This window comes from Macaca thibetana, chromosome 3 (assembly GCF_024542745.1).
Source record: "Macaca thibetana thibetana isolate TM-01 chromosome 3, ASM2454274v1, whole genome shotgun sequence".
Taxonomy (NCBI): Eukaryota; Metazoa; Chordata; class Mammalia; order Primates; family Cercopithecidae; genus Macaca; species Macaca thibetana.
The window spans coordinates 118,656,952-118,669,485 of record NC_065580.1 but is presented as its reverse complement, the minus strand read 5'-3'; the positions used below and the strand labels follow the sequence as shown (position 1 = coordinate 118,669,485).

At 39.6% G+C, this 12,534-nt stretch overlaps 1 protein-coding gene across 4 annotated transcripts in view; it reads right to left on the bottom strand.

The window, feature by feature from the left end:
- ABCA13 (ATP binding cassette subfamily A member 13) overlaps positions 1-12,534 on the bottom strand; it is a 504,903-nt gene that overhangs the window by 145,236 nt on the left and 347,133 nt on the right. For all 4 annotated transcript variants that reach the window (XM_050785548.1, XM_050785549.1, XM_050785550.1 and 1 more), the window contains 2 exons: positions 9,662-9,777; positions 2,962-3,118 (listed from right to left, as the gene is read on the bottom strand). In XM_050785548.1, coding sequence (XP_050641505.1) covers positions 2,962-3,118; positions 9,662-9,777 — 273 coding nt within the window. The remainder of the gene's footprint in view (positions 1-2,961; positions 3,119-9,661; positions 9,778-12,534) is intronic.

The following is a 12,534-nucleotide window of genomic DNA, read 5'->3' as shown; positions in this document are numbered from 1 at the left end:
TTTCAAAGTTTTCCTTGCTTGAGAACAGTGATGATTTTTACATCTATTTTTAAGGAAATCACAATGATCTCTACACAAGTATGAACAAAAGTGTTAGCAATATATGAACACTGCGTTAACAAATAATCCATACATAAAAGGGGGATGCAGCTGCACAAACTCACAGAATAACCATCCATAAGTGTTCGATTTAGGATTATGTGAAAATTTTGCAAATGATAATTATACAAAGAAATAAATTAGGAAACACAAGTGTTTGCTCGCCCTACATCCCCCTCACTCCAACAGGAAGCCTCACCAGTGGGAAAGAGAGATGTTCCAGATCTTGTGTTTGAACTTAAAATGTGTCATCATATAAACTGTGATTTGGTAACAATGAAAATCATTTCATTAACACTATAGTTTGTAAACACAATGGTTAAATACTGGTTACACTAGATATTAAGACTTACTGTTGACCTTTGTGGAAGATGCAGTGGCAATTCCTCAAAGATCTAGAACCAGAAATACAATTTGACCCAGCAATCCCACTACTGGGTATAAACCCAAAGGAATATAAATCATTCTATTCCAAAGATACATGCAGGCATATGTTCACTGCAGCACTATTCACAATAGCAAAAACATGGAATCAACCCAAATGCCCATCAATGATGGACTGGATAGATGGATACACCGTAGAATACTATGCAGCCATAAAAACGAAGGAGATCATGTCCTTTGCAGGGACATGGATGGAGCTAGAAGCCATTATCCTCAGAAAACTAATGCAGGAACAGAAAACCAAGCACTGCCACTTACAAGTGGGAGCTGAACAATGAGAACGCATGAACACAAGGACGGGAACAACACACATTGGAGCCTGTTGGGGGATGGGGTGGGAGACAGAGAGCATTACAAAAAATAGCTAATGCATGCTGGGCTTAATACCTAAGTGATGGGTTGATAGGTGCAGCAAACCACCATCACACATGTTTATCTATGTAATAAAACTGTACATGCTGCACATGTACCTCAGAACTTAAAATATTTTTATTTTTTTTAAACAAAAGACTGATCTGAGAATCCAGTCACCTTCCTTGGTTTCCTTCATTAATTCTATAAGAATTAATGTCACAAAGCTCCATAACCTACAAATGAAAATTTGAAATTATTTGAAATAAACATTTGAATAATGTTGCTTCCTAAGCAAATAATATCAAAATAAAAGAGCAAAGGAAAAGAAAGACCCAAACAAAAGCAATAAGCTGCTTTTTATTATTTTTTACCAACTGATGTACATCCATTTTCGGCAAACACCTCATTGCTGTTGATTTTTTTTTTACAAGTAAGCAATACTGTTTATAAATAAAAGTAACAATGCCTTTCCACTTGCCACACAGGTAGAACCTCATGAGTGGAAAGGTTCCTGGTCCGCTTCCTCTTTGGATATGGACAATTCTCCTTCCTTTTTCTTTTGGAGCTAAATCTCACTTCTGTGACTCCACTCCCCAGGGCAGCTCTCTGCTTCCAAGTTCATCAGCACTAGGATTATCTACTATGAGTCTCTTTTCAGTTTCACCATGGTTCATGGTTGACATTCTCATGGTTCATGTCATGTTAGAGATCCGATGAGGGAGGAGGAAAATTGTACACTATCTCTACTGATTTCGATTTTCTTCTCAAGCTAAAGCCAATTAATTGTTCTGCAAGTTTTCTCTTTAAAGTGTAGACATATTAATATAAATCAGTGTCAATAATAAATCTGTAAAAAATCACCAAAATAGATTATTACCTTCACTGAACGCATAATCGATGTTTACAGAGTTCACTGCTTCTATCAAAATAGGAAGCACAATAATGAAAACTAACGTTAGCTATCATTGGCAAATCTACTAAGTCTCTGAAAGTGCAGCCATGAGGAAGTAGACTCATCCCAATTAAACAGGCATCAGCCCCTGTTTGATTTTAAATGAGAACTGCAGCACATGCTTCAAAACTAGGAGCTCAGTAGCTTTTCCAGGTCATTTTCTCAGCCTCTGAGTTGGCCAAACATTTGGGAACTACTGAGGAATCAGACTCCATATAAACAGCAAGGAATCAGGAGAGAACAGTGTGGCCAGAGCTGAGAAAAGAAAACAGAATGAAAAGGATTGCAATAAGGGGGGCAGAGGAAAGTGCAAAATCTGAAGTCCTTACCTCCAGGTAGCACCGGGGATGCTGAGGGGCTGAAAGATGTATTAAAGCAGAGGCAAAGACCCAGGTAGGCCTCACTAAGGGAGGAGACAGGAGTGAAAGGAATGTGGCAGGACGAATGGGTTCAGCTTGACCTAGACACCTGCTGGAGATGACACTTAAAAAATGACTTGCCAATCAGAACGGCCTATTGGAGAGTGGCGCTGATCTCACAAGGAGAAATTCTTCCCGACCATGGGCCTTATGCTCAGGAAAGCCCTTGGCTGCCACACTTGGAAAATAGCAAAATTAAATTTGTTCCAGAAATCACAGAGAAGAGGGCAGAATCCCCCAGATCATCATTCAGACATGCTGTCCCCTGAGAGCATGATCAGCTGTGGTATGGCCCATCCTACCTTGTAGAGTCTGACCCTAACAATAGTGAACATTGAGAGGGCGTGTTTCAATGACTCACTGTTCCGCCATTCATCAGTAATTCATCAACAGTCTCTGATGAAAATGCTGGGGATATGGCAGTGAACATCTTCATGACTCTACCTTCAAGAATGGAGTGGCTGAAACAGCACATCTTTTAACCAATTGTTGCTAAGCCTTTTTATTTGGCTTTTATAATGGCAACATATTTTTTGTTAATTAGAATCAATTTATCTTTCTGGAGTTTAAAGACAGTGGATACCAATGCATTTCCATTGAATTCCAGTTGGAAAAGCAACAAGAGACATGAGTTAACACCGTCTTTGCACTAGAGGTGCAGAAGTGTAGAGGTGATGCTACAAAGCTACTGACCTTAGCTTTGGAGATGATGGCTAGCAACCGGGGCATGACGGTTATGAGCATGGTACAAAGGCCAAAGATGAAGTTTAGTGAGACATAGGAAATGAAAGCCACGTCTGAACTGGAGAAGATTCTGGACATCAGGTACATCCACGGAAGAGTTGCATATCTGAAAAGTAAAGTAAAAAGTCATGTTTGTTTTACTGTAATATTTATAGTAGTTTCCTCTTATCTATGGCAGATACATTTTAAGACCTTGGGGTGAATCCCTGAAAATGCAGATATTACTGAACCTTATACACTATGCTTTTCCCCATACATGCAACCTATGATAAGGTTTGATTTATAAATTAGGCACAGTGAGAGAGTAAGAACAATGACTAATATAAAATAGAACAATTACAGTAATATGCCAGCATGCCTACTCTAGCACTTTGGGGCCATCTAGTAAAACAAGGGTCTCCTGAACACAAGCACTGCCAGGCTGCGACAGTCAATTTGGTAACTCACTGACTCCCAGATCTGAAGTGAGGATGTGCTGGACAAAGGGGAAATTCACGTCCCTGCCAGGACAGAGCAGGACAGTACAAGATTTCATCATGCTACTCAGAGCATTGTGCCCTTTAAAACCGATTAATTGTTTATTTCTGGAATTTTCCATTTAATATCCTGAGACCACAGTTGACTGTGGGTAACTGAATTCTCTGAAAACAAAAATGCAGATAAGGGGACAGCCATAATACTGAATTATAGATGCAATTTTATTGGCCCAGCAATTTTTCCTCACTTGGTGAACAGAAATGAACTTTACATAAATACATTCCATGGTATTTTTCGAAGACAACACACTCTTCCTGGGGCTTCAGAGGACTCTGCAATGCAATAGAAAGAACACAGGATGGGGTCACAACACACGGGCTGTACATGGGCCTGAACTCGTTGGCTCTGTGGCCTGGAGAAAGTCAGCTGACTTCTCCAACTTTTCTTCCCCAAAAGGAGCTTCTTTGCTCTGCTTCTCGTCAGGAAGGCAGGAATAATACTTAGTTGTTATATTGAGAATTAAAAGATACCAAGAATATAAAAAGCTGCAGAGCTACATAAAAAAATAAGGCCTAAAAATAAACACTGAAAGCCTTCTTCCAGCATCCATTGCACAGAGGTACCATCTGTAACTCCTCAGAGTGCCCTATTCTTCCGTTAGCCCCCAGCAACCCAGGAGACAGCACTGTAACCATCATCTCACAGGCAAAATAATGGGGATTTGCAGAGTTCAGACACTTGATCGAGCTTTGCAGGTGACAAGTAGGTGAACCTGAACATGGGGTTCATTTCCATGTGGCCACAAAACCGGGGAGTAAGAAGCATTGCTAAATATTGAACCCTAGAAGCAGTCCCCACATTTGTCAGATGACATCAGGATCTAAGATACCACCCAAACGTCCCTAAAAGGAAAACATCTCATTTTCTTCATTCTGTCTCCTCCATTCTAGAGCCAGGTTTCACTCATGGCAATTTCCCTCAGCTCCTTCCTGAAATAATACCACTGCACCCAATAAAGGAAACACACTTTGAATGATGGTTTCTAATATCAGCAGAGAAGTCACTGATTTTGAATCACAACTTTCCCGAAGGATTCTCATGTATCTGGAGCTCCAACAAGTTCTCTGCTCACTCAAGGTAAATGTATCACTGTTTTCTTATGGTGAATAATTGGCTTAACATGAAACATTTCAGTGCCTGCAAAATGTCTGAGATTTTCTTAATATGTTAACAAGTTCTGAAAAGCATGAGACTTCAAAATGATATAAGAGATTCCAGGCCTTCAAGTTAACTCTTAGTCTAGTATACACTCCCTTTCATATGATATCTATGATATTGGAATGCTTTCCTGGGTTAAAAGATACATTCTCATAGTTCATTAGATATATATAATATGATATATAAAATCATATAGTTTTTTAGACACTCAATAGCAATCTGCTTCAAAATGTGGGCATGAAGATAATTCTTTCAAAGCACAAAATGGAGGCAAGAGCTGTTCTAAAGCAGTTGCTGCATAAGATAATCAACTAATTAAATCAAAATAATTACCAGAGAGGTAAGTCATGACTTCTTAGGGCTGTACATTATCAACACCTCTGTCTGAAATAAACTACCACAGACAGAATTCAAAACCCAACACATATTCACCCACGCCACACACCTCCCCTCTTTCCTTTATTGTCCCTTCTGAGACAAAAATCAAGTGCTACACTCTGTCATGCGACTGTTTTGAGAATCAAATGAAATCATAGAATTGCAAGTAATTTTGCAATGAAAACATAAGCAGTAGTAGAAGTTTGTGAGCCAAATTTTGGGGCAGCTGTAACTGCCATAAAATTCATTCTAAGAGTGAATGAAAACCCTCTCCAACTTATAACTACCGATTCTAACTCTACATTCTGGAACAACATGTGACAAATTGCTTTTCTTTTCCATGTGACAGTCCTTTAAATAGCTGAGGATAGCCATGTTATTCCGCTTAAACCTCCACTACAAAAGACTGGGTCTTTCTCTGCTCCTTTAACAACACGATATTCAACCAGCTCTCTCTGTTAAATTTTGCATTGTGGAACTTAGGGGAGTTTAGGTAAGGCCACCTCACAGAGAACATGATGTGGTTGGCCTGGCACAACACACAGCAAGATTATCATCTGCTTTGATCAGCATCTCCACATTCAGCAATACAATCTAAGGGTGCAGCAGCCTCCCTGTCTTGCTGTGGAGCCCGCATACCCGATCTGCACTTGAGGGACTAATTAGCACCTCAACACTAGGCTCTACTTCCTTTGAGATGGTTCAGCATCTGTACTTTGTTATTTATTACATAAGGTTTCCATGCTGGGTTATGTCATTTAAATATTTGACAAGTGGATCAAAGCATTATTTAAGAAAAACAAAGAATCAGAGACATAGTCCTAAATGAAGTCACACAAGAGTTCCTGTTGCTAGATGAATGAAGAGTCTTTCAGTGTGGTTTTCAACTGGCTACGATTCCATCACTTTTTTTACTACATTTTCATTAGTTATCTTTCAAATGCTTGGCTCAAATGAACATATTCGCAGTTCCAGTCTCCTTTCTTATAAGAAAAAAATGAAATTGGCTTAGAGAGCATAATTTATTTTTTTGTGAAAATTACAGTGAATTTCAATAATCTCCAGGCTTTTATTAAAATATAATATCATTTTAATGATTTTAAAATTTGCTAGAGATTGACCTACTCTTCACAACATCATGGAATTTATGGGGGAAGAAAATTCCCCTTTTGAAAATCAGCCACTTCCCCATGCTCTGTGAATTTCCCAAGAGACCAAACAGGATTCTGTAATCTCATCTTTTGGCACTAAATATACATCAAATGTGTTCTTAAGGTTTCAATTTTTATGTAAGCTAGGCTCTGTTTTCTTTCATTCATTTCAGATGTTACTTCCCTCTTTTGGATGCTAATTATCTCTGACTCTCCCTTTTGTAGTTTAAATAACAAACTGTCCTTGATAGAAAGAAGAAAAACAATAAAACTGCTATTGGGCATATTTGTCTTGTTATCTCTTAAAAGAATCAATTCATGTATACTATCCCTTATTCTTTTTTTTTTATTATTATTATCATACTTTAAGTTCTAGGGTACATGTTCATAACGTGCAGGTTTGTTTCATATGTATACGTGTGCCATGTTGGTGTGCTGCACCTATCAACTCGTCAGCACCCATCAACTCGTCATTTACATCAGGTATAACTCCCAGTGCAATCCCTCCCCCCTCCCCCCTCCCCATGATAGGCCCCGGTGTGTGATGTTCCCCTTCCCGAGTCCAAGTGATCTCATTGTTCAGTTCCACCTATGAGTGAAAACATGTGGTGTTTGGTTTTCTGTTCTTGCGATAGTTTGCTGAGAATGATGGTTTCCAGCTGCATCCATGTCCCTACAAAGGACACAAACTCATCCTTTTTTATGGCTGCATAGTATTCCATGGTGTATATGTGCCACATTTTCTTAATCCAGTCTGTCACTGATGGACATTTGGGTTGATTCCAAGTCTTTGCTATTGTGAATAGTGCTGCAATGAACATACGTGTGCATGTGTCTTTATAGCAGCATGATTTATAATCCTTTGGGTATATACCCAGTAATGGGATGGCTGGGTCATATGGTATTTCTAGTTCTAGATCCTTGAGGAATCGCCATACTGTTTTCCACAATGACTGAACTAGTTTACAATCCCACCAACAGTGTAAAAGTGTTCCTATTTCTCCACATCCTCTCCAGCACCTGTTGTTTCCTGATTTTTTAAAGATTGCCATTCTAACTGGTGTGAGATGGTATCTCATTGTGGTTTTGATTTGCATTTCTCTGATGGCCAGTGATGATGAGCATTTTTTCATGTGTCTGTTGGCTGTATGCATGTCTTCTTTTGAGAAATGTCTGTTCATATCCTTTACCCACTTTGTGATGGGGTTGTTTGTTTTTTTCTTGTAAATTTGTTTGAGTTCTTTGTAGGTTCTGGATATTAGCCCTTTGTCAGATGAGTAGATTTTCAGATTCCTGCCTTTAAGCAGCCATTAATGCCTGGACTTGCTCTTAGGTTTCAGTTCGGGATTCGGCTTTCCTGAGTTTGCCTTTGGGCTCCCTGTACCCACAGATCCTTAGAGGGACAACAGGCGTGAGCCATTTCTGCTATCCTCACCCAGAGATTGCCAGGCACACAGGAGACAGTGGTTCCCCAGACCAGGTCTCTCACTGCCCCTCCTGTTACAGTGGGGGGTCACCAGTTCCACTGGCTGTGCTCCATGAAGAAAGAGCTACCTTCTAAATCTGCATCCCCATGGATGTCACCCGGTGACCCTGATTGACTTCCCTTGGGGGCTCTTCTTCCCTGGAATTAGCTATGACCACAAATACAGTCTGAGGTATCTTTGACACCTTTCCAGTCCCTGCAACCTAAGAGTTCTTAACCAGAAGTGTGTAACCCCTATTGCCTATGATTGTGCTTTAACAGACCTGTGAATCTCCAGAAATTCTTTGAAAAATGTGGTAGTTATGTATGTGAAGAGAATTCTTAGTTTAATTCAAATTCTTTTTTTTTAAATGAAGGTATTCAAATTCAAATTCGTAAAGGGTTTCAAAATCAAAACAACATTAATAAAAAATTCTAAAAGCATGTTTTTAAGGCTTTCTAACCATTTCATCTAAGTTTTAACTCAGTTTTTGAGATATACTCTCCTAAAATTCAAAAAATAATTTTATAGCAAAGTTTATTTTACTCGAACTAGAGGGAGACATGACAACACTATCCATTCAATTGGATCAATAAACTGAAATCAAACTGTGTTCTTAGAGCTGGGTACACACACATATAGATCTTTATACACAAGTCCATAAATTTCTAGTTAAATATAATAAACATATGTCTACTATAAGCATGCTTTATAGCTTAGGATATTACATCTTCTAAAGAGTAAAATAATTCTAAAGAGTAACAATAATGGCTAAAATTAATTTAATGAGTACTTTGTACCAGTCATTGTCCATGATATTTGCATAAACTATTTAATTTAATCTTTATAGCAAAAGACATGAAGTTTTATAGAGAAAAAACTGAGCATTAGACAGAATAATTAGTATTACCAAAGCCATAGAATTGGGGTTAGTGAGTAGTAATATCAATGTTCCCCCAAAAGTTTGTCTGTCTGTCTTGTTTCTCTCTCTCTCACTCTCTCTCCCTCTCTCTCTTAATCTCTCTTTCCCTCTCTCTCTTAATCTCTCTTTCTCTCTCTCTTAATCTTTCTCCCTCTATCTCTCTTTCTCTCTCTCTCTTATCTACCTACTTCCATCCATCCACCCATCCACCTACACATTCATCTAGTAATAGTACATATTTGTTTACGTAAAACTCTGTCTCTAATTAGACGTTTTGAATAACTAGGCCACTTATATAAATACAAACTGTAAATATCATTTTATTTGCAATCCTCTTAAATAAAAGCAAGTTGTTTTATCTTTTAAAATAGCCTTGAATTATAATAAATTAGTATGATAATTATTTTCCCTACTAAGTATCTCTTATGTAGTTAGCCTGTATATAAGCACATATGCATGACACATAAGAAGACGTATATATCCTGATACCAGGTAGATATAATTTTGAGGCCACTAGCAATGATCCTGACTAGTATGCATAAATCAGAAATTCATAAAATGACTTTTCTCCATTTGCTATTTTTTCATCTGAGAAAAAAAGTGATAGAAATTAGACAAAACATTTTCAAACTACTAATATTATAGGAGAGGAGAAAAAAACGCCAGACAGCTTACTGAGAGAACCTCCACAAATGCAATCTCCCAGCTAACTGGATTATGTATTTGAGCCCCTGATTAATGTCAAAGTGAGAATAATAAAGAATCCATTTCCAGCTGCACAAGTTTGTCAAACAGCTTGAGGGTCTGTCTGAGACAGGGCAGAGCTATCTTCATCACGACCAGGTCAGCCCTTCCTTCCTCCACAGGGCATTCATCATCCTACTCAGGCTTGTTTGCTCCGTGTCCCTTGCAGAAGCAACATAATTGCTTCAAAAGAGAGGAAATCATGAAGTCGACAGCAGGTTCAAAGCCATCCTGAGGGTTTTCTTTTTCAGAAAACAAACCGTAATTCTGCAGCAGCGTTTCTCATCACATACCCGAAAAGTGACAGCAGGAGGGCCGTGGCTGCCAAGTTCTCGCGGAAAGTAAAAGCTGTTAACTGGAAGGCGACAATAACAGCAACACACAGGCAGACGGAAACCAAGTAAAAGAGCTGAGAAAATAAAAAGAAATAAGGGAGAGCTGTTACATCAGATGGTCATATTGATTATCATATGCTTATCCTGAAGTTTCCTTTCAACTTCACAAATATATTTCCTATTTTGCACATTAGGAGTTCTGTAGCCATGGAATTAGTCCTGGAAAGTCACTTGTTATAACCTGAGTTGTATCCCCCCAAAATTCATATGTTGAACCCCCAGTATTTCGAGATGTGACTGTATTTGGAGACAGGGCTTTAAACAAGTGATTAAGGTAAAATTAAGTCAATTGGGTGAGCCCTCATCCAACATGACTGGTGTCCCTAGAAGAGATCAGGATGCAGTCACTCACAGAGGGCTGACCATGTGAGGACACAGGGAGAGGATGGCTGTCTACAAGCCAAGGAGAGAAGCCTCAGAAGAAACCAACCCTGCCAACACCTTGATCTCAGACTTCCAGCCTCCAGGACAACGAGAGAATCAAGTTTCCCTGGTGAAGGCACCCAGCCTGTGGTATTTTGTTATGACAGCCTGAGGAGACTACTACTGTCATGCATACCCATCTCCTTTGAGGAGGGTCAAGGAATCCAATCAGCTTTCAGGAAACACAGCCTCCTCCCACACATGTAGAACCAAGGACAGACTCCTCACACTACCTCTCTATCCAGCCTCACCTTAAGGTGCTCCCCACAGGCCAACAACAGCCATGGCTTTCTTTGGGGCTGTCACACAACTGGCTCCTTCTTCTCTTAGAGACTCAAGTTGCAGAGCTCTTCCTGCATGTCATCCATGGGGAGGGCCCCTTCTTACCTCACAGATCTCAGCTTAAGTTTCACTGTCTTCTTTGACCTCCACATTTGAAGTCATTCTCCATCCCATCATTCTCTTTCATTCTATCAATAGACCCAGTCATGGGCCAACTGTATCTTGTGCATTTATTTATTTGTTTGTTTACTTGCTTGTTTTCTGCTTCCTCTCATGAAAATCTCTTTGAGGGGAGCAATCTTCTCTGTTTTATGCATGGTTTTATGCCCAACACCGTTTGTGGGGCTGTGATAGAATAACATAGACCAAGTGTCTTATAAACCACACAACTTTATTACTCACAGTTCTGGAGGCTGGAAAGACCAGAATCAAGATGTTGGCAGATTCAGTGTCTGGCAAAGGCTGGTTTCCTGGTTCAGACTGTGACTTCTCACTGTGTTCTCACACAGAACTCTCTGAGGCCTTTTTTACAAGGGCACTAATCCCATTCAGGAGGGCTCCACCCTCAGAACCTAATTACCTCTCCAAGATCCCACCTCCAAATACCATCACACTGGGGTGATCAACATATGAAATTTGGGGGGACATAATCATTTAGTCCATAGCAACCTTGTACACACCTTGACCTACAACAGATCCTCAAAAATTTTATTAAATCAATGATTGAATAGAATAAGCAGAGAATGATTGGATGAAGATGGAAACCATCCAAACAAGAAGCAAAGAACTCTCTCTGTCCTTAATCCCCAAGGTCAAACATCACAGAGTAAAGAAAAGCCAGACTGACTGGGAGGCATAAAGAGATAATAAACTAAGGATGCAGAAAGGAAGCAAGATCCTGGGGTTTTGGAGACTTGGAAAGCCCCATGGTGTCCTATAAGCATGGCCCCCTGTGTGTTGTGATTCTCTCTTGCCACACCCTTCTTCCCTGTTCCCTGGGAAAGTTGTGGCCCTTAGACACTGTTAAATGACAGATGGAAGAGAGTCAAGTAGCCAGCAGCAGTGTGTAGCGTTGTGAACAAAACTGGACCAGGAGACAGAGGCTGGCACTGAGAAGCCATCTCTGTACCAACTAGAAGTAAAACCTCGTACAAGTCACTTCCACTTACCTGCCTTCAAGTGTCCCTCAGTAAATATAAGGATTTAAAGACCCATAATTTGTCAATCTTGGTTAAGATTCATAAATCACCTTGAGCACCTAGTAAAACACAGACCTCCAAGTCCTCCTAGTCCTATTGAATAGAATCTTGAAGGATAGGCCCTTGGGAATCCTTATTGTTACCAAATGTCCCAGGTGATATCTATCTCCAGGCAGGTTCAGGGAAACTTCTGATTAAATTAAATGAACTCCTGAAATGTTCGGTAACTTAGGTGTGATCCCTATAAAGTGTACTTTCAAAACAAAACAAAACAAAACAAAAATCCAAGTTACACCATCAAAAGGAAATAAATTAGCTAAATTCTAAGCCAGCTCAAAGAAATAAACCTCACAGGAAAGCAACATGTTAATATGTGGAATTTTGTGCAGAGTGTAGCACAGCTGGGACAGCACCTGGTGTGTGGAAGGTGCTCAGTAAATGGTAGCCCTCCAGCCTTCCACTGATTTACATATGACTTTCTGTATCACAGGATGAATCATATGTATGAGGGCAAGGACATCACTTTCCTACAAAATAAAGACAGCTCCACCAGATAACAATAACAGTAGATATTGACCACTAAGAACAACTTATCATATAAGATGCATTTTTTTTTAGTTAAGATAAATGTCCTGAAGAATAGGGAACACCTAGACAAAGCATCCATTATTGTCCCTAAGGACTAGAGACGCTGATCTGGAGGGTTTCCACTGGGGAACTGAGTGCATTCCAGAAATGCTAGTAATACCTGCCGTACCTATTAGGCAATGAGGCACAGGTCTCACAGAAGCGGGTGTTAGGCATGCAGATGAAAGATCATTTCTAGTGATTTTTATCATCTCACCTACTAACCCGTTGAAAAAAGCA